The sequence below is a fragment of the Anser brachyrhynchus genome (assembly GCF_964034855.1).
Source record: "Anser brachyrhynchus genome assembly, chromosome: 10".
Lineage (NCBI taxonomy): Eukaryota > Metazoa > Chordata > Aves > Anseriformes > Anatidae > Anser > Anser brachyrhynchus.
This window is the reverse complement of record NC_137705.1, coordinates 22,945,213-22,968,090: the sequence shown is the minus strand read 5'-3', so window position 1 is coordinate 22,968,090 and position 22,878 is coordinate 22,945,213. Positions and strand designations below refer to the sequence as shown.

The 22,878-nt window shown below is 43.8% G+C and overlaps 1 protein-coding gene across 16 annotated transcripts in view; it reads left to right on the top strand.

The window, feature by feature from the left end:
* Positions 1–22,653, top strand: part of LOC308200511 (uncharacterized protein) — a 31,174-nt gene extending 8,521 nt beyond the window's left edge. The window contains exons 1-8 of one of the 16 annotated variants that reach the window (XM_080606401.1): positions 150–288; positions 1,259–1,315; positions 3,325–3,589; positions 5,287–5,437; positions 7,463–7,539; positions 9,449–9,596; positions 12,638–12,754; positions 20,606–22,653. In XM_080606401.1, the coding sequence (XP_080462527.1) occupies positions 5,359–5,437; positions 7,463–7,539; positions 9,449–9,596; positions 12,638–12,754; positions 20,606–20,727 (543 nt within the window). In that variant the 5' untranslated portion in view covers positions 150–288; positions 1,259–1,315; positions 3,325–3,589; positions 5,287–5,358 and the 3' untranslated portion in view covers positions 20,728–22,653. The other 15 variants (XR_013955642.1, XR_013955646.1, XR_013955650.1 and 12 more) reach the window with 15 other exon arrangements.
* The last annotated feature ends 225 nt before the right edge of the window (positions 22,654–22,878 follow it).

Below are 22,878 nucleotides of genomic sequence, written 5' to 3'. Positions count from 1 at the left end.
TATGCATATGTGTGTGTATATATATATATGTACGAGGGGTCCGTCCGGCAGCTCGCCCCAACGCCGCCGAGGTCCGGGCCAGCACCGCCGCACGGCGCCTGAGGAGCCCGGCGCAGCTCCCGGGGCCGCCCCTCGGCGCTGACTCAGGGGGCGGTGCTGCCGACGAAGGACGGGGCCGCGGGGAAGGCGCCCCCGGGGGCAGCTCCGAGGGATCTGAGAGGGTCTGGCCGGGCAGGAGACCCCCAAACAGCCGTTCTGGGGCGCCCCGAGGGGGACGGCGGCCACTCTGTGAGGGAAAGGCCCCGCGTCCCGCGGTGGCTGTGTGGAGGGAAGGGCGTGCTGCTTCGAGGCGCGGGGGAACGGTCGTGAGGGGAGCAGCGAGGCGGGTGGTCTTTGTCCCGTGTGCTCCTCGGGAACAGGGCCATGTCGGCACGGCGGCGGGCCCAGGCACAGCCCCTGCCCTTACTCCTGCATCCCAGGGCCGCCATGTCCTGTGCTGAGGAGCTGGCAGGCTGGCGGGGAAGGGAAAGGGGTCCCCAACCCCTGCCTCCAGCGAGCAGAGCGGGGATGCCACTGGGGTACGGGTGTGCTCACCAAAGTAGAACAGCCTTTGTCACGAGCAAAGCTTGCTTTGCTTTTTGCTCTGCACCTTAAGTCACTGAAGGCTTGCGCATAGGTAAGAGGCAAAGCCACGCTTCTGGGATGAGGGACCATGCTGCCCTGCCCAAGTAATAAGCTGGAAAACAGCCCAAGCACAACTATTTAGCCTGCTGTGTTTGCAAGTGCCTGGGATACAAATGAGGCGCAGCAGACTGTCCTAATGAGATTGCCAGAAGCCAGTCTGGGGAGTGAGGAGCTGTTCTGGGGACATTTACTCCCAGACTGGTCACCCTGCCTGCCCCCAGCTGTGATCAATTCCCCAGTAACCTTCACCAGGTTAATTTGCAACATACCTGACAGGAATCCAAACACCTCAGTCAGCTGAGGCAAAGAAAATACTCCTATTTCCTCCCCAGCTTAGCATTCCTTTTCACTATGACAAATGGGTGTCCAGGTCTCTTCACACATGGTACACTGGATTTGTGCAAGAATCTTTGCCAGGTAAAAAAGTTCTCTGGGTTTCATAGCTGGAAGTTAGATTTTTATTAAATTAGGTGTGATTTTATAGCAAGGCGTGTAGTTTAAGTGAGTGGGTGCAAATCCTCCATTTGCTGTAAGGTTAAGTGTCATTCACTGTGCATTGTTTGCTTGCTCTTAGAAAGCAACAGGGAGCAGCCCAAGCTGGATCCAGCTTCCAGTCTCTGATTATGCTCAGGTAAAGCAGGGAGTTTCTCTTTGCCCTTTTCCAGCAATATGTTTTGCTATCAGTAATTCTCTTAGCAGGCTCTTGAGTTCTGATAATAGCAAACAACAGAGATCAGGATGGACAGTCATCTTTCAGGTCCTGGCATCCTCCACAGGCAATTTCCCTGCCACTGCTTGCTCATCCTCACTGACCGGCCGTACTCAGCTGTGGCTCTCTGGCTCTGCGTAGGCTGTTACCCAGTCACTCAGAATACCAATTCACATTGATTATGGGTTTAACGTTCTGTCTTTGAGCAGGAGGAAGAGACACAAACCGTTTCCTTGTAGTCTGTCCTGCCCCTTTTAGAATAACTGGAAACAAAACACCCTTCTGTTTGGCTTCTTTTCTTCTGCTGTACCTGCAGTACACCTAATCGATGTTCTCCTCAAAGCCTTCTTGTTTACCTCTGATGCATATAACATTTTTAGCACAGCATTAAACTTAAGTCATCCAAGTGTTGTATTCTGTTTGTGGGAGCTCCTCCTTCACTAGCAGATGTAAGACGACCCAGTCAGCCCTCAGCAGAAGGGAACAAGACAGCAGGAAAGAGGGGAGACCCCTTCTGTGCATGACAGCAAAGAGAGCCCAGCTCAGAGGTTTAGCACTGAGCGTATATCAGCTACACTCAGGCATTTTCACCTTGGTTTTTCCCACTACAGCTGTCCCTGGGTAAATAATTAACTAATTATTATGCCTTTCTTAGGCTAGTCTCTTGTCTTTGGCCCTTAAAATTCTCACCTAAGGAAATACTCCAGCTCCTATTCGTTCTGAGCTACTTCTGTACCTGCACAGAGGTAATCTATTTCGGTTTCTGGATTAAAATGTGTTTCTGGGTTTGACTTCCTTTCAGCAGCATTTTGTTACTGTCCTGTTGTAAAGAGTTTCTTTTTCTCAGAAGGTATTGCTTTTGACTATGTTTGGTCACTTGAAACTGTGCATCCATTGGGTGACAAACCTAGATGATTCTGTGATTGCTGGTAATAATGGGAGTCTTCTAGGGACATTCCCATAAAGTAGTGTGTGTATTGATTATGCAAGGTGTGGTTATGTTAAGTCATTTGTCAAATTAAGCTAACAGTTTCACCCTGATGCAACTGGTGCCTGAGGAAGGGGTGTGCAGAGCAGGTTATGTACCCTCTGCGCTCCTTTTCACATATTGATGTTTCTGGAGAGACTGGAACACAGATAAATTTTGAGAGTTTTTTTTTATGGTTTTGGATTCCAGTGCCTGTGATGTTGAAGGGAGAGGAAGGTTAGAGAGCAGAGCTTAGGGAAGCCTGAGCCAAGTGGCTGTAGGCAGCCCCAGCTGCCTTTGGAAGGCATATTGGGCTCCTAACACAGCCACTGGCTGTGCTGTCAGATTTTTATGAGAAAACTAGTCAAGCAAGCCTTAGTTCATAAGCTTAGCTGTAGTGTTGAGGAAATAGAATGTGCTGCTTGTTCATGTGTTACATCATGTAAGATAGTAGTGATATAGCTGTTACCTGTGTCACAGTCTCTAGGGAGCAATCCTCTTTGGTCAGGAAAAGACTGAAATCCTTGTTAGAAATGTGAGAGAAAGGTTAAACTGAACAGAACTTGTTTTAAAAATGAAAAAGAATTCATTTTAAAATTGAAACATGGCATGGATTCTTTATACTTGTCACAAATTTCATGTTAAGCATAATTCTCAGAAGATGATACAATTAGCAGGAGAAAATCAAAGACTGGGACTGCAAAGTGAAAGGTTTCCAGGTTCGGTTAAATGTATTCAAACAAAACACCTGCTGACACTTAGGCTTTCAAACACAATTACCAAAGTATTAAAACTAGCTGTGTTTATGTCATACATGTGAAATATATTCAAAACTGTGGTGAAATTGTAACTTTAATGGAAAAAAAAATAATTGCATGTGATTCGGGAACAAGATTTGTGTGTGTGTGTGTTTAACCTGGCTGTATCATAATGATTTCTTCTATCATGTTTGCTTATTCACCAGGTTTAGTCTCCAATTGCAAATGGAGCACACAAGAGATTAACAACCCTATGGATTTAATCTAAGGCTTTCTGAAATGCTTCTCCCACACGTGCAAGCAAAGCAATCAGCTGCTGGCTGGAGGCACGGGGCTTGGTGTGAGCTGCGTGTCTCCAGGTGGGTGCAGCGTGGCCGTCATGCCCTGACTTGTGCCTCCTGCGTAGGAAGGGTGCTCATCTCCTCCTTTCTGAGGGCAGCCAGATGAGACTTCTCTTAGCTGAAGCAGAGGGTAATGCATGCAAAATGCTGCTACTTCATGGTGTTTACAATCTAAACCTCCTTTCAACCAAGCTGATGAGAATTTTTCTATTGATACACATGGGAGCAGGATTAAATACCTGGGGAGACTCTGGGACCAGGTCTTCTAAATAAAAGAAAATCCCTTTTCTCCAGAGCCTGCTGAGATAGAGACAGGCTGCGTCATTAGTTTTCCACATCGTTCAAGCGCCTTGTCTCACCTATCCTGACATATTTAATTACACGTAATGTTTAGCACTTAAAGCAGATAATATGCTGCACCTTCAAAGCACTGAGAGAATATTACTTAATTAATTCTTTATTGTGCGTTACATGTGTTTATTTTGCCAATACTTGGGAAATATCCTCTGAGAGTGTTAGGAGAAAAGGTGATTTGCTCTTTGTTCACTGGGAAAATTGCTTCCAGGAGGCGTTTGTAGACACAAGACACATGCTGAGGAGCTCTTAAGCTCAATACTAATTGGGTACAGCTTGCACACAGATCTGTCACACAGACGCATTGCAAGAGAAATGTAGAAATATTCTCTTAAGTCAGTGCAGGAGGGGCCCAGTGACGATATATATTCAGAGTAGTAATTACTTATTTAGTCATCACATTTCTGATGGATTAAGACATTCCCATGATACCTCTTGCTCTAGCCTGATTTTCAAAGGGTTGGTTAAATTAGCCCCTCCTATTTGCACACGTGCTGCTTATTTTCTTTTTTTCAAGTCTGCTTAAACAATTGTGGGACAGCAGAGTACTAATAATTGAGGGAGCACTATGTTTCAATATCAGCTGCGTTTTGCAGGGTACAGCTGATCTACAAATACCTTTCTGTTTTTAAATTGTGAACACTTTTGAGAGGCAGAGAGAAAAGAAAAGCAACAAGTAATAAGTACAACCCGCTCCCCTAATCCTCCAGACTATCACTGATCTAATAACATGCTCTGATGCTGGGAGGTGGACGTGAGAAAGCACCTGTCCTACTTTGCCTGGGCTGACAGGAGGTCTGAAGTTCAGCCATGAAAGTTTTCACAGAATCATGGGAGACTGGGTCACATTGTACCTTGCTGAGACTTTTAGGAGGTTTTTCTTATTCTGTGCCCTTCTACAAAATTATTTACCATGATTACTAATTCATGGTACTAACAAACATCTCAAACGGAAGTAAAACTTCTGTTAAAGCCTCTTGAAATTTAAGGATTAGGTGTAGTTTTATTTAATGGTGATCTAGAAACAGGAGTTTCTTGTTTGGTACAATACCTTCAGCATCTCAATCATAGTGAGAGCCAAGGAGGGCGCTGTGCTGACCTCTGTGACTTTTTTTTCCTCATTCTATTTCCTTAAACTTCTATGTCTAGTCAAAATCATGTTTTCTTCAAACTCATTACAAGCTTTCTAATATGTGTTGTTGAAAGTGGATCAATGTGTGCTAGTTATTTCTTAATAGTAAACTTTCATCATTTACATCAAAAATCTCCAATTTCTAATTGCTACTAAGGTATTGGTGATAGAGGCTGAAGATGCAGATGAAATCTGTGCATATTCCAGAGCCTTTTGACAGATTCCAGAGGAATGTTTGCTTCCTCTATTTTATTGACTCTCATTATTGGCGATATCATGATTGGTAATAACAGACTACTGTGTAGATTCTCGAGTCTCACAATTCTTACTCTTCTCGCCAGGTGTCATGGAGATGTTAAACAGCTGTCCTGTATCTTTGCTGGCAAGCTGGGTGCTTACAGACCTTGAACTGAATGAGCACCACATCTTGCTACAGCTGGTCCAGAGCTGTGCAAGCAGCTATTGAGCCACCAGCAGTCCAGTTACATCACGGTGAGTGTTGCAGATGTGTGTCACAGGTATACAAACAAGCTCTCTAATATTTTGTGCAGCTCTGAATGTGGCTGTGTCTCGCAAATACAGCTCCCAGTTTGGCAGAGGCCAAGTGCCCCAAGTTTCTTTAACTTCCAAGAAAGATTTTTTTTTTTTTTCTGGCTAGTAGTGATCAACATTTTGACATCCACCATCCTGTGTGGTCAGAGGTTAGGGGAAGAAGACACCAGCCCTACCGCCCTGCCAAACCCCTTTGCAGCTGGTATTGTCGCTGGCTGCTCTGTGCCCCCAGGCGATGTTTTGTGCTGAAGCATTTGTGCAGAAAGGCTGCCATCGTGTGGCCTTGTCCCTGTCCGTGGGGACGGTGTGCAAGAGGCCCTTGCCAGCAGCCTTGCTCACACCCTACCCTCCTTATCTCTCTCCAGGGATGTTTTTCCATTTTCCTCGTCTCTGCTGATGCCCGGCCTGCCACAGGGACTGAGGCTGTAGCACGCTGGAACAAGCCTTTGCCAGCCAAGCTGCATTTTTTTGTAGCCGTGTTATAAAATGAGAAGCTCTGTTTTTTTTTGTACGTGGTGGTAATAAAGCAGAACTGAAAGCCAGTTTCAGATTAATGACCGGCAAAGCAAAAATGTCATTTTGCAGCTTAGACTTTCTGTAGAAATGTGTTGTTTCTTAGCACAGAAGTTCAGCACCTTAAATGGTAGCCTCTCCTAAAGCCCAGAGACAGGAAAGTGACAACACTAACATTAACATCACTGTCCCTCCAAAAGCACAGCCCTCCAGGCTGCAAACCCTGGCTGACCAAGGCAGTTGCTATTATGTTTGAGTTTCTGTTTCTCTTATAGTTGAAACATGTCTGAAATGTAAACTCAGACTGGTCTGGGAAGGAAGGAAAATGGATGTGGTTCTGTTGCTGGCAAAATGAGCCATTTCTTTTCCAGACATCTATCTTAAAAACAAAGACAACCTGTGGCTTTGTGCTTGGGGTTTGGTTAGGGCTCTGAATCAGGATCCGTGGTAGTACTTGCTTTGTGGTCATACAGGAGAAGAGTAACTGCTGTAGTGAAGCAGATTCATGGACTGTTTCACTTCTTTCTTTTTCCCTGACAGTGGACAAATAATGTTCAAAGGCATACATGGCACTCAAAGACATCCAGTATGTAATCTTCATTCCCCCAGAGGCGTGGGCACTGAGACTTAATGATCCACACCTTAAGAGCTTCTCCTAGCTGATCGATCAGATGCTAATATGCTGCAGGATGGATGTTTATAATGTAGGCTGGAGAGAGGAGGAGAGCTGAGTTATTCCAATTCAGTTCCTGCAGTCATCACTAAATATAGAGCTGGTACTGATGCAGCACTTCTGGGTTGGTTATGTAAAGTCTGGCATGCTCTGGTTTGGAATATTTAAAAATCTTTTCATATTTATATTAATAGATGCTAAAGCTCAGCTACAACAAACAAAAGAAGGGAGCTCAGTAAACCTGAAACATGCTCCAGTGCACTGCCAGGCGGCAAGGCAGTAGCCAGGTGCCTCACTGTGCATCAGCTGAGTCTGGATCTTGAGGCTTGCTGCTGACAAACCACCTGTTCTCACAATGCTCTCTTTCTACTTTTCAAGGGGGGAAATGTATCAGGCCAGATTTGGCAGCTGTAGTCTCGGGGACATCCCATAATTACAGAAGTGCTGTTCCGTGTACATAATGAAGCAGTGGAGGCTGTTGGTGTGTTTGAGCCCTGAAGAGCGCTTGCACTGCATGCCTTTCTTTATTTCCTTTAATTTGCAATCTCAATTAATTTTTCTCAAATTAATGTGAGCATCACTGTGGGGATTAGATATTCATATCGTAGAGGAATAGAGACCAAAAGATGATTATACAGTGCCCAGGATTCATGTAATCTGATGTTAGACACTCCTGAGGCAGGTACCTACATTCAGCATGGTTGTTTCACCACTCCTTTGTGCTCAGTGAGGCCCTTTTAGGGTGCAAACCTTATGACCATTTCATATGCCTGTCTTAGGGCAAGAGCACTGCCTTGTGGAGGAGCCTGCCCATGGTCATGCAAGCCCTGCAGGCGTGGAGCTCAGATGCCTGGAGGTAGGGCACTCACAATGAGTCCGTGACAAACGTGGGGGAAAAAGGCCAGAGCCCTGCTGGATCAGACCAAAAGTCTGTCTAACCCAGGGTCCCATGTCTGCAGATATAGCCCAGGATGAGATCCTGGAGCAAGGCGAGCGTGTGATGATTCCCATGTATGCTTTCCTGGGCCCTTGAGATCTACAGAACCAATTTCTTGAGCTAGAGGCGGTTCTGTATTTAACAGTTCCTGACAGAAAAAACTCCTGGAGTAAAATCCTTTTAGGTGCTTGTGGACAGAGACAGTAGTATCTTTGCAGTATGTACAGATCACACAGTAGGAATGGAATTTGAGGCTCACGGCGTGAAGCTAGAGGAGAGGTACTTTAAGTCAGATCGACTTTTGTGATCATTTACATCCCTTGGTGAGGTGGTTTCTGTCTGTTCCAAGTATCAGGTAAGCACTGAAGCTTGTCTGAACCCCTGAAGGGCCCAGATGCATTTTTAATTTAAATAGACACAGAGAAAGTCAGGGTGCTAGTAAGGGCTGTTGATTTAACAATGGTGAAGATGGAGGCTTTTACTCAGAGCATAGGTTCCTTACAAAGTACCCCAAAGTTTCAGACAGCCTTGCTGCAGCTCTCTGAAGGCAAGGCCCTCTTTTCACTTTGCAGCATTTCCACCTTCAGAAAGGTCCTAACTCCTACATGGGGGTACCGTTATCCTGGGGTGTATCACCAGTATCAAGGTGGTGGATTTCCACGTAAAAGTTTCCTGAGGTTTTCTTCAACTGCAGGGACAGCCCTGCTGAGAGGAGAACTGTCCAACACTGTGCTGAAAAACCCAGTGGGTGTCTGCCCCTACTCTCTTTGCCCTGGTGTTTGCAATGATTCTGCAACACGGCAGGAGCTTTTAAGGAACAATGCTATGAAGACAGAGCAGATGGTGCTAATTTCAGCCAGGAATGAGACAGTCTTGCAGTGGTAAAATGCCTGCTGTTCTGTTATATCCACTGGAAAATTTTAGGAGTCTAATTCTGCTCTCAGCTGAGTGTATCTTGTTCCCTGATGTGGATTTACTGGGACGTTGCAGAAGTTGGAGCCTTGCCTCCGGCACACACCAAGCCCTAGGGCAGGAGAGAAGCAGCACAAGTCCCAGTGAACAAATACAGTGCAGTAAAGGAGCTGCAGTGCATTGCTCTAGGATTTGGGTTATTTCCTGAGAAATTAACAAGTCAAATCAAAAGACAGAAAGGAAAGGACACGGATGCTCTTGGGGCATTTGAGATGCAGTTCAGGACCCATTTCAGGAAAACTAAAGCAGAGTAAGATGAAGTATGAATTGGTAAGATATTGAATGTAATTTATTTCTGGTCTTAAATCCCCAGAAAGACATCTGAGCCATTTTTTCTCTTTCTCTATTTCTAAATATGTGCAAGGTAAGCATGAGTCACTGACTAAAAATAAAAACAAGCCTCTTATCTTTTTGCCCGCTTAAGTAGGAAGTGGGATGTGCTGCGTTAATCAAGGCTTGATTGGAAGTCCTGTGTAGGTTGCATGTACTGAAAAGGAAGACCTGGTAAAGCATTCCTTTCTTGGGCAATTTTGCCTCTCTTGGGAGTTCTTCAGCAAGAAATACAATCCTTTGATAAGAATCTGTTACAGGGAATATCTTTGCTGGGCTCTTACTTTGTAGATAAGTGAGCAGTGTAGACACAAATTAAATTGTGATTTATTAAGGCTTCTTTGAGCCACTTTCTAACTTTGTGGGTCCCTAGTGCACCAGAGTAAAACAACAACAGTATTACAGCCCTTAAATGTTTTCTTCTATTGTCTGTGTTTCATTATGTGTACGCTCAGATCAGGTATCAAAGCTTTGTCTCATTAGTTACTTTTATTTTTTTTTGGCTGTCATGGTCTGCTGCCAGCAGTTGTTAGAGTTGATAGGAACTGCAAGGGAGCAGAAGAGTTGCCAGACCAGGTCATCTGCCTCCCAGCCTGCAAAGCCCAGCACTTGTGTCCTGTCTGGCAAGTCAGCTCGGGGGTCCTGCTGCCTTGCCTGGATGTGTCTATGCCATGGTAAATCACAGTGAAAATCACAGTGAGCTTTCTTATTATTTGAGAAAACCAAATGTGCTTTCTGGTTATCCTTTTTTTTTGTCCTTTTTTCCCTTTTTTCTCCCCCTTTTCCTCAATGCTGTGCCAGTATCAACCGTGTACACAAAGCACAAAAATTAAAGCTGCTCTGGGGAACATCCTTTCTCAGTCTATAAGAAAATTCCCTCTAGCATGTGTTACACGCAGGGAGTACTTGTACACAGGGATCCATTCGTCTGCATGCAGTGGTTTGTCCGTCGTCTAGAGTTCAATAAAACATTCTGCTGAGATGAGTGTGTTAGAGCTGGGAAGCGACTGACACTCAGGGTTTCAACTTTTTTTAAAATGCTTCCTGAGTTTGGGTTCACCAGCTCACAAAATGGGACCGGTACAACTTGATTTAATACGGACATTATGACTTAGTAAGGTGGTCTGGTTATCATCTGGCTTTGCAATTTTGAAAGTATCAGTGTACATATTTACTGTAACCTATTGCTGCAATGTATTATACTCCTTAGGGCTTAATCCCTAATTTATCGTTAAGACACAGACACTCTATAGTTTGAGTTGTTGGTAATCAATGACACTTTTTAGGTGTAGAGGTCACTAACTCGTTTGTGCACTTAGCAAAGACAGAAACAGAACAGCAACAAGGCTGTAACCTAACCTCAGGCAAATCACTGATTTTACTGGTGCTAGTGAAGAGCACACAAAAAAGCCTGGGACTGCTGGTGCTTCCAAGTGCTGCACACAGCTGTGTGTCCTTATGCAAATATCTGAGATAATTTATTAAAAACTGGATGGTATAGGGACTGTAGAAAGCTATTTTTGCTTCAACAGATTTTTTTTCCCAATTACTATAATGCAAATCAGTGTGACAGAAATAGGGGCCCGAATAATCTGTCCCTTGTTCTACTTTTTTTTAAATGTCTGTGAATTTCAGTGATTTTATTTTGTTTTGTTTATTTTATTTTTGTACACCAGTGCATTTTAGGGCTGGAAAAAGTCAAATTGATCAACTTTGAACTGAGTCAGGAGAAACGTGGGCTTTAAGAGGGTTTAAGTGGCACACTCATGGGGCTAGGGTTGGGTTCTGCACTGCCTCTGCAATTTCATACGAAAAGCAGAAATCAAAATCAGCATATGAAAGAGTTAAAAAGCATACAGTCAGGCAAATGCAGTGCAGCTCCTGCAGTGGAGATCTGCAGCAGAGGAATGGCTTATTCCTCACTTCTTATGCTTCAGGTGAAAGCTCCAGGATGCACAATGGTAAAGAGTAAAGTGCATTATGTGAGAAATGGATGAAGGGCCATAGTTAACGAGTGCTGTTGGGTAGGCGCTAGCCAATTCTGCTGAAACTGTGATTTTGTCAGATAGGTAACATTGGGCGTATCTGCTGGATGCTTCCTTGCTTACTTGTTGTAGATAAGATTTTCTCTCTTAAAATATCAAACCCTTGATATAAAACCAGCAAGTTTAATTAATAGTGATTTTTTTATTCATAAAATGGTAATTACTTGGCAATCAGTGTTTATGTATGCGTGCTTCTGAACAGAACCTATATCCAGCTAGATAAAGTCACATGTGACGTGATAATGACAGTATCTTTTGTGGGATGTAGTTAAATTACTGATGCTTTCCTTTGACCACGGTTCCTAGATTACTAACCTTGACAAAATTTAATTAGAACAACACAACAGCCACAAACTAAGCTTGTCAAAGGGCACATGGGCGTTATAAAGTTCTCTTCTGCTTTGTGAGTCACAGACCCTGTAAAACTTGCAAATAACCTTGCAAAAGAACAGCAACTTCAGCGCTTGAAGACCAGCTTTGCATCTCCTAGAAAAGGAGTGTTTTATGTGATTTATATTCAAGCTGTTGTGGCTGATCATGTTAGCTCAGTCGATGGTTAAGGGCTTGAGTTAATAACGATGGGTCATCTGCAATTACCATCTTGAACATAGCTGCTTAGAAAGACCTCAGTTACATCTTACAAACTTTCTGAATACCTAACTGAACACAAGCTAGACACAGGGCTTGAATTGCTTAATTCTGTGCCCCTACATAACAGTATGTGTGCTCTGTAATGAGTGCTGGGCTATTTAGTATTAGCGCAGTCCTTCTGCCATTTACTCTAGTCAGCCATAGGAGTATATGCAAGTTGCTGTGTGTTTTGTTGGCTGCACCTATGATTAGATGCTTGGGGCACAAATAGAAAGAATTTAATGGGAAAAAAGAAGTTATTTACTATTCTTATTTCTGTTGCAATGATACTAAGGCAATAACACAGTAACAACACTTTAACTATTATTTGAATGTGCTCAAAGTAAAGAAATAAAAAAGTAAACTCTAGAATATTAGGGTGGTGGGTTTTTGTTTGTTTGTTTGTTTCACTTGGAGCAATTTTATTTATCACAAATTAATTTTACTGCCCTAAACAGAGTGTCAGTGCAATTTAGGATGTTACAGACAATAGGGCCCTCTGGCTGACAGGTATGACCAAGACCTTGACATAGTAGAAAAGACAAGGTATAACATCTTTTCTTTTTTTTTTTTTTTTTTTTTTTTTCTGCCAGAATCAAAAAATGTGCTAGATATGTTAGCTTGTGTTTTTAAAACAACATAAATAAAGTCAGAATTTGCTGCAGTTTTCTGTGCCTAGTTGAAAACTCAGAATTTGGTCCAGCCTATAAAGACTAATGCTGAAAAAGCATCCATTTGAAACAATGGGAATTTTTGATGTGTATTTCACTGGGGCCAGGCTGTCTCCCTGGAAGGAGGGATGGGGGAATGTTTTGGTTATTTGTATTGCTTTTTCCTGTTTCTCCTCCTTCCTTCTTTTATTTCCAAGGTCCTATAGCAAACAATCAAAATAAAATGAGAAAAGCTTTAAATAATTTAGGATTGAAAGTAATGGTTTCCATGTGTGTATAATCAAATATTATATTAAACAGTATACAGCTAAATAGGCCTGTGAAGGCAATAAGAATAGAAGGATAATTGTGCTCTGTTTCCTTTGACAGCAATGGGGTCCTGTCCCCAGGACCCACTGTTTGCTCCTGTCCCTGTTCTGCCCCCTTGCTTGGGCTGCTGCAGTGCCCCAGGCTCACCCTGTGAATCGGACCAGGTGACTGACACAGGTTAGTTACCCTCTTTCCCTTCTTTTTCAATGATTTATAGCCCAAGGCAGCTCCCTGATTCTGTTATGGACAAAAGCCCACAAAGCAGGGTGCAGTACAACTTGAAGTAGTACTGCTCCCCTCAAAGGCCCCGAAAAGGGCAAGGTTAGGCATCACATCAGACCTCCAAAGGTTGATGTCTTGCTGCTCTGCTATCCTTGTGACCCAGTGCTCCCGGGGCTGGGTCAGAAAGCCAACTGTGCAGGCACTGGGTTTGGCTTCCGGCCATTTAGCAGCCTTGGCTATTCAGAAAAGAGCCTGATGAGTGGTAAGGGCACCATGAGGAAGGAGAAGGAGTGGATGGGGCAGCATCTCCCCCTTCCCAAAGAGGTGATGGGATTGACTGTCCTATAAGACGTGATTTGCCCCGTGGTTACCTCAAGCTTCTGAAGATCCCACCCACCATGCTTCTGTCTCCAGTTTTCTTTCACTCTTTTTCCTGTATCTCTCTCCCCCCTTGTGTTCCTGTATTTTGTTGAGTTAAACACAGTACTCAAAGACTCTAAAATGTTCATAGCACTCGTGTAAGACTGTGGCTTGCTGTTTACAGGGTATGGAGGTACAGCACTTGGGTTATTGACAATAATTTATTTGGATTAACAAATCTACAATTGAGAACACAATAATGCTGTTTGTGTTCAGCAGACTCTCAGAGAAACAAAGCATAAGAACAAAGGGTTTTGGTTAAGCCTTTAAGGGTTTTAGGACATACACTACACCTCAAAGGAGACAATACTTAAGTGGTCCCATGGACATATGCCAAACACCCAGATTATCTGATAACAAAAACTCTTAAGAGCATGGACCAGGGGATTTCCTGGGGAAGTGGAGCAATTAGGAGGGGGAAGATATGCATCACTGTTTCAAATGGACCTGTTTTACTATGGAAATAACACTTCCCTAGAGAGCTGGCAATAGAAAAGTAGCAATATCATTTTAATTTATGTCTTGGCGATTTGAGAGTAGATTTTTTGTTGTTGTCTTTCCTGTTCACTGTGTTTACCGGAGAGTTATGGATCAGCAGTTCATGTCTGGGACAGCTGTCCTGGGAGGGCTGCTTGTAGGCTTGTTCCCATGCTGCTCAGAGCGGTTCTGTGGCTGGAAATCAGCAGCTGGTGCAGCTAGCACTGGTGAGCCCCGGCTTCCCTCACCCACTGCCACCCATGCCAGAGCTGCGCTGACAGAGGTGGCAGAGACTGAGCAGGAGTGGATCAGCAGCAGAGAGGGTTGAACAGAAGAAAGTTAAAGGGGAAAGGTTACTGGGGAAGGATGCAGTGTAATTTTGTAGAGAGACATTTCTGGGATTTCCCTGCTGCCATGCGGTACCTGCCAATGAGTGTTCTGGAGTGAGAAACGCTGATCCCCCCTTATTGGACACAGGGATGTATTTTGCAGAAGACAATATTGTTGGTAGTTGGGATACACTTTAAGCTCCTGGGTTTTAAATGTTTGAAGCAATATGTTTTTGCTAAGTAGTCATAAAACAATTTTTCAATGTCTGGGCAAATGCTGGTGAGCAAAAGAAGAGCTGGAGCAAACGGCAATGGGCAGGATGCTAGGTGAACGCACTGCAGGGGCTTAAGGCTAGGCTTGTCTGTAACTGGAGGCTGAAGGCAAATAATGGATAAATACACACTGTGCTCAAGTCCAGAGCTACTTGAACCACATTGACCAACCCTGCCGGAGAAAAAATCTGGTTTGGTTTTAGGGGGATTGCTTTCAATGTGATCAATTATCAGCAATTTGCTGTGTCAAATGCCTCCTGCTACTGACCAGGCAGAAATGGACTCTGAAAACATGACATTACCCAGCTGCTCTTAATTTGAGCAAAAGCAAGCGTAAAAATTTTGGGGAGCCTTTTTACTGTTCACATTGCTCAGCCATGCTTTCTTCGCTGATAGGGAAAATGGATTTGTTCAACTTGCACATGCAGGTTTTGTCAGGGGCTAGGAGACAGGAGCTCATAGGGTTTAGCTGCTGACAGCCCTCTTGGTAACTGGCTCCTTGTGCCCAGCTGCAGACCGCAGATAACATCATCTTTGGGCCTGTTCCTGCAGCTCTCTGCGGGGTGAGGTGATCTTGTTGGGGTAAGAGGGGCCAGTTTGCGTTAGTCTGATCTGGCAGAAAGACAAACCTCATCCACAGGATTTTCATGGGAAAATCCAGCATTGTTCTCAGCCTGTTTTGCAACTGCTTTGACTTGAAAAGTTCTTTAAAATGAAGCACTGTGAAGTCATTGGATCTTTCCCACGCTCTCGGAGGGCAGGAGGGAAAGAAGTGGGCCATTCTGAATCAAACTTTCCTAGCTGGCCTTGGCCAACAGCTGACTTGGTTAATGGCTTTTGCAGATGGTCTGCTTCTGCAGGACTCCCCGGTGCAGTACAGAGCTGCAGTGCCCAATAATGTCTCTGACTGGGGGGAAGGCAGGGTGAAACGCTTCTGAAATAAAACTCTGTATGACAAAATAGAGGATAAAGGGCAAAGGGATAAAAACCACTTATTCTGATTTTCAAAAGAACTTGGAAAATTGCCTTACTGGAAGTAACTGAGGGACGTAAAGTAGTCTAGTAAATAGTAATTTCAGGTTCTCTCTGGAGAGTCCTGCTGGGATGAACTAATTCAGTGTCTCGGTTAATACAGCAGGCAATGAACTGAGGCAGCTGAAAAGCCAGAGTATATTCATTCCAGCTATTTCTATTACAGAAAGGGGAAAAAGAGGCCTAATCTCCAGCAGGACAGGAAGGGCAGCTGGGAAAACTCATCTGCCCCTATAAGCACTTCCAGAACTTATTTTGGAGATCCTAATGAAGCAGAGGAGCTCAGGACCAGAGGGAAAGCATCAGCAGCTTTGTACCACGTCTGCATGCTGAAGCAGAGGTCCTCTGACACTAGTTGACCATGAGCTGAGGATGTAGATACAAAAAGACATAAAACTGAAATTAGTTCTAGGTTAGAGAAGAAAGGAAAAGATAAACAGCCACGTTAACTGGGCGCTCACTGGCAGATGACTTCCATCTGGTGAATGCTTCTTAGTGCAGGTTGCAAGGACTATAATGGTGTGTACACGTTAGGAGTTTCCACATGAGCAGGCACATGGGAAAAGATCTGGGCCTTAGCCTATGTAGCCCCATGAAAACTTTTATTTCCTTCTGCCAAATGAAGACCGCTGGAGATGGAGTGACAAAACAATTCATAGGTGTGTTTAGAAACACGTACGTGACAGAGCAAGAAATAATACTAACTTTAGAAAACAGGTGGAGGAATTTTGTTTTACTTTATTCAGAATTGGAGGCAAGGTAAACAAACAGGAAGAAAATGTTTTTTACTTGTCAAGTGTATTTAAAACCACAGAGCCAAAATGTATCACCTGTCTTGGGAAGCAACAGGCTAAAAGATAATCTAACAGTTTTGTGAGGCATAAAATGATCACACCTCTGTGGATAATGAGACTGTTGTGTGTGCTCTCACATCTGTATAAAAATATCGATGATATAAACCTTCCCATTTCATACCTAGGGAATAGGCAAGAAAATATCTCCGATTTGGTTGGGTTATTCTTCATTTCCCGCCTTTTTTGTAGGAGACTTCGTGCTGTTGGGTACGGCAGGCACAACTCTCAGCCGCTGTGGTTTTGGCATGTCTGGGGACTAACACTAGTGCAGTACCTGCTTGTGAGCTTCAGAGGAAGAGAACCTCTGCTTGCACAACAAATTAACTGAGGGATATTATAAACTGAACAGATTAAATCCTACCTGATCTGTGAAGCTTTTACCCATCATTCAGACAAGTTTCTGAATGCTCCTGAAACCTTCTCACCAGTATCAGTGTATCAGCAGGTAGCTGGAAACCCCCAAAGCCAGGTGCAAACTTCTATGGGGTGTGAGGGAGCGCTTTGGGCTGGCATTTGGCCTCTGATCCAGCCCTACCCTGTAGCTGTGCTAATGACCTTGAGAAAGGACAAGCCTTAAACACTGATGATCAGGGTTTCCTAGGCCATCAGTTTCTTCCAGATGGTCATTAATCCTCAGAAAAATGTGTGCCGTGCCTCAGTTGTTAAAGCCTAATTAACCCCATAATGGCAACACCTCTGCAATAGCTACAGGTTTTCTGTTTCCTCTCTCCCACCTAACTGTACAGAAGACCTTGGTACTTCTCAGTCAAGCTGTGTGCTTTCCAAGAGGCACAGCAGCTTGTAACCTATCAGTTACGTCCGAATAACTGCAGAAAAGATCCATGTGGAATATAAATGTCAAATGACACCTCATACAGCTGAAGGAAATGCATTAGCTGTTAAAAAACCTGCTGCTCCCAGGGTTGTATATGCATTCCAAATTGCTGTATACAATGCTTCCTTGGAAGCTGTAATGCAAGGTAGGTGTGTCAGCTGTAGTACCTTCTCTTGCAAAATATTCCTTCTCAGAATATCTTTCAGCTGTTGGGCATTTGCATGTTGTGCCTTTCCAGGATTCCTGAGAGCTGTTCTGTCTCACTCGGAGCAGCAATGAGCTTCTGTGACTAAATATTAATTTATTTTTTCTTCTCAAGCAGGGGGTGACTCAAGTCTTACCTCTCACATGTGTGATGAGTGTTGAGAATTACCGAATCCTTCTGGCTGTGGCACCCAGGGTGACAACTTTGGTGCTTCACATCTTATTTTCAGCCCTGTGGAGAGGGGAGATGTTAAGAGAGAAGGAGCTAGAGAAAAGAGGGAGATCTTAATCCTCCCTCATTTTGGACATTAAGGTTTAGCTGCCTCTGGCCAGAGTTTTAAGAGCATGGTAGGATGTCACTGTCCCTACCACTGCTCTCATAGGAGGAGGGTGAACACCCCCATGCGTCTCTGCCAGGAAGGCGTTAAGCTTTTTGCCCGATGCCAGCTCCTCCAGGCGCTCTTGTTAAGCTTTTCTCTCTTAGGCAATTCCTCTAGCAGCTCTTTGGCAATACCTACCCTGTTCCAGGTCTGCAAAACTGAGTCATCAGTCTCCCTTCCATGGCTGGTTGTTGGAGTAGGAGGTGTTGTTTGCCTCCACAGATTATAAAAGAGAAGCATAATTTGTGTCTCTCCAAGCTACTTACTGTTTAGAGCGAATGTATTTAGAGGAGGGAGAGCTATCTTCGTATCATTTATTCCTACAAATCATTTAAGCATAGTTAATTCTGGCCTGGATTTTGAAAGCTCGTCCATGCCGGCCAAATTACACATTCCCTCCAGAGTAGGCAAAAAGTCATGGTTGCAATCAATACCTAAAATCTTCCCCTTTTTTTAGGCCTATGCAGAAACCTGAAATATGCTTTGCTTTATTGCTGCCTCTATTTCATTATCTTCTAGTCCTCCTGAAGCCTCTGGGGGATTGCTGCTGAGCTGATGCTCCTTGCTTGTGTGGGCTGTCTGCACCAGACTGCTCCGATCCTGCACACGCAGGGCGTGGGAGCTGCTGTGCCGCGAGAGGATGCGGGAGCTGTTAGGACCATGCTTTAAAATGTCTAGTTCCTGATTTTTGCTTTTATAAATAGCTTTCAAATTGTAATAATCAACTTAAGATTTTGAGAGAAAGAATCTTTCTTTCAGAGATGTGCTAAATATATGCAGTTCCTTTTTCTCCTGTTGGTATCGATACTGGGGTAAGCATGCTCGAATCACCCAGCGAGGTACTCCAGCCAGCCTAGGGACAATATGATCCTGAGTTGCCCTCTTGGAATTTCCTGGCACGTTTCAAAGGCAGAATAAGATGCTCCTAAACACTGTGCTTAAGCCTGCAGTAACTTGCAGGCCAATCTTTATATATACTAAAGAAATAAGGGTCAGAAATCCCCATGGAACACACTAACCCTTTGCTATCACTATTTGCCTTGGCTTTGCCTGTTTTTCTTTTGATCCCTAGATGGTACCAGCTCACCAGTCTCAAACAATGGTACCTTTATTTTAGCTCGTAGGAGTCAGCCCTATGCACTGCGTCACCTGCCACCAGCTCAGGCCCACAGACATGGTCCCTTCCGCTTGCTTGGGATGTTTTCCTGTTTATGGCGTCATGTTTGCCCACTTGCTGGGGTCTGTAAAGGAAAGATCAGCATTTAAAATGGCAGTGTTCAAAATGAAGGGGGGTAGCAGCTCCTTTGACTTTAATTTTGAGCACTACGGATGTATCTGAAAATGGAGTGAAGCTGAAGTCTGAAGACCTCTCACTCACCCGAGCAATCTGAGCATCTGTGCTAATTCATCAGCTAATTCAGCTGGCTGTTCAGGAGGTTTTCTTGCAGATGATAGAGGTCACTTTGAGTCAACAGCCAGACTGACTCTGATGAAAGACTGCTTGGAAAGCAGAGGGTGGAGACATTTGTTCTCCTCAGGGGCTGGGATTTGGGTACTTGGTTTCCCTCAGGGGCTGGGATTGGGTATTTGGCTTTCAGTTTTGTGGGTGGTTTTTTTTTTTCATTTTGTTGGTGGTCATGGTTGTGGTAGGCTTTTTGTTTGGTGTGTTTTTTTTTTTTTAATTTAGTTGGACAATCTGTGTATAGAAGCTTGAAACAGAAAGGGATTTCAAAAATATATGTTGTACCTAGCTCTGAGAAATAAAATTTAACACTATTGCTTTGATAAATGGGGAAAAACATCCAACCTGTTCTTGCAATCTGCAATAAGTGTGTTGATGCTGACAGGCTTTCTCTGGGATTTACTATGGTCATTATATAAAAGAGATGGGAGAAGCTTTTTTTTTTTTTTTTTTCCTCCTAAACTCCCCTTTGGGTATTTCCAAAGTGATACAACAGGTTTGGTTTGGTTTTTCTGTTGCCCTCCTTTTTCTTCTTTCCCCACAGATTAAGCTATGTATACAGAGAAGTGTAAACGATTCTCAGTTCATTTTTACGTAGCCTATAGATCGCTGATTTTCCTGGGTCTACTTGTTGATCTAAGCTTCAAATTTGCTTCAGTGGAAATGGAATTAGGTTTGGAAACTATCTAGTTTAAGATAAAAACCTACTCAAACCTATCAGGCCTACGTAAACTTCACCCTAGGATTCCTGGATGAAATACGCATGGAAAATTCCAAGGCATCGTATCTGATCAAATCGATCTGTTTTCAACTTGGATACCCGCCCAGCTAGACGCCTGAGAGCTTTTCACCCAGATGAGCTCATCTCTACCATACTGACGTAGAAGAATTTGATATCACCATTTTAAGGTTTTTCTAAAACAGTAAGAAGTCAAAGACAGCCTGAGGAGCAAGCCTTGGCACACAATAGCATAGATCTGTCAGACTGTCCACTAGATGGAAGTGTTATCCGGTCCCTGTGTGGGCGATGTACAAATCATCTATTGCAACACGGGCAGAAACGTCCCACAGACGGGAGAGCCTGCAGAAGTCCCACTCAGAATGCCTTCCTGTCTGCTTCCAGCACTCTCAGGTCCCCTTTGAGCAGAGCGGCACGGTAAGGGGACCAACACAGCATTTAAGGCACATGTTTGCCCATGGCATGCTGCAGTGCAATGTGTAATTTTTTGTGTTATGTCACAGGAATTGCACAGAGACTTAGTGCTGCGTGAACAGTGAGGCCAGGGAGTGAAAACGCTCAATGAAAATCCAGCAGAAGATGATATTTTGTTCAGCTTCTCCAGCGACTGTCATTGCCTGAAACCTAAGAGACACTTTTTTCTGTTTCTGCCTTGCCTGTCTGTCCTTTTTGTCTGTTTCTGACATGTTCTCCCTAATTATTTCTTTATTCCTTTCCTCTTTTTTCATGCTTTTTTTTTTTTTCCAAAAGATCAAGTTCTGTATAAGCACTGCGTTATTTTACCAATGCTCCCTTCCACAGATATCAATCTACTGAGCCAGCAAACTCGTTCTCAGGGAGAAGTCCTCCTCAGACACGACAGGGAAGAGCAGCACTGCTGCAGTGCTTGTAGCCACAGTGAGAGACTGAGAGCTCAGGGATGAAGGACATTAAGTGCATAAAGCACTGAACCACATAATTGTGCCTCACGCAGTGTCTTTTCAGCGGTTTTCTGGATTAGCAGCAAGGAGGTCCTTGGAGCAGGAGCATGCAAAGGGACTGACTAACACTACTGACTGCTACCTACATGGGCCTTTGGCTTTTTCCTAGGCTTTAGCTTCACTGCCCCAACCACCTCTGGGTCCTGCGCAGTTGCTCCTTCAGCCATAACTGCCCTGTGCTCTCCTGGCATGTTCTTCGTTCCCACAGTTGAATTATTTTTTGGTTTTGATAATCCTTCCAGATTAGCTTGGGTCTTTAAGCAATTGCTTTTACCTTTGTCTCCTTGTTAACATTCTCCACACCCTCTTTTTCCTGTGCTCTTGTCTCAGGTCCCATCATGTTTACCTTCAATTGGAAATGGCCTGGGGCTAGAGAGTGTGTGTAATTATGAAATGGATGATTAAATCTCATTACTCTGTAGAAATTACAGTTAATAGTGTTCTTAAGAAGCCAGGAGAATATGTATTGAATCATTGATGATATATGGAAAGGCAAGAATTCTTATATGACATTCTATCTTTAAGAAATCAGTCTTAAAGCTTGGTTGTTGTCTAAACCCTTGATATGTCCCTTATAATCTTATGCTGCATTTATTCTAGGAACAAAACTCTGTTTGTGGCACATTGCTGCATTGGATTGTTTACCAAGAACACCATGTACTGCTAAAACTGTGATTGAAACAGTAAATTTTAAGTGGCATGGATGGAAAAAATGATGGGATCAAGAGCCCTACCCACAGTCAATTGACATCATCAATCTAAGGCAGCCTTATTTTTCTAAGCTACTATTTCTTTAGTTATCAGCAGGGCAGATGCAGTTGTCTGAGAGAGGAGCATTAAGCAAAAATGTTAGCAACACACTTTGAAGTCTCACAGTGTACTGGGAAAAAAAGCTTGTCCTCATCACAGCTGGTAAGGATTAACAGCAGCAACTTTGCTGTAAAGTACCCTGCACCCACAAGCTTCTATATTTTCTTGGATTTTTTTTAAGAGCTAAATATTTGGAGGAATCATTTGGCACTTAAGCATATGATTAAACCCATTTGTTGTGACACAAGGCCTACTTGCTTTCAACAGAGTAGGTGTGGAGGCATCTCTGTTCCATAGCAGCTCTTGCTCACTGCTTAGGTCCTCCCACCTCCATGCTGCTTTGCTGAGTCCCCATCTTTTCACCTGCATTTCCTCAGCGATGACTGGTCTTCTGAGGCAACTGCAGCTTCCCTGTCTGAGTGCACAACATCGGGATTTGTCCTCTTTGACTTTTGTTTTCCCATGTTACCGAACTTTGGATGACACTGAAGCTTCACCTTTCCTGGTAGCTGGGGCTGACCAGTCTCGGGGAGACAGAAACTGTGGTTGGTCGTTGTGTATCTAAATGGATATCATAATAAGGGCAAGGTAATGGAAGGGTGGGGTTTAGCTAGAATAACGGTGTAATACAAAAAACTCTGGTAAAAAAGAATGTTAACAACAAAAGGGCTTTAGGAACACGTGCAAGGTACTCAGTTACAAAGGGAAATAGATGAGAGCCCACCACCAGCTGTCACATTTTGTAGATCTCCTAATTATTGCTCAAGTTACTGGGCCCCAATTTGCACAAAATAAATAAATAAATAAAACGGTCTTCTCTCCCTCTTTTCTCTGTCTTTTTGGACTGTAACATTAGCATAATGAAAGGAGAAGACAAAGACAAGATTGGGAAATATCAGGTGAAGAGACAGTCCACCTCACATTTCCTCCTGTACTGCCCAACTGAAGAACTGAGGCTTTATTTTAAAATCTCAATGTGTTTCGTGGCTGGGGTGATCCAGCAGGGAAGTATGCTGGGGTGCGTAAGCCCTGCTTGCCCGACCACTCCTGCTGGTCCAGTGACAGGGTGACAGAAAACCTGCAAAAAATGTTCTGTAAGGTATTTGTATAGCCTAGGTATGGTCACAAAGCATGGGTCATGCGGTGAGGCGTTTGAAGTGGAAATATAAGGAATGTAAACATGCAGGAGAAAGAATTATGGCAGGAATTGAACTAAAAGCTTTGATGACAAAGCTCTAGTAAAGGAGGCTGTGGTCAGCTGCTCGTGTTTAATCTCCGGGTGGG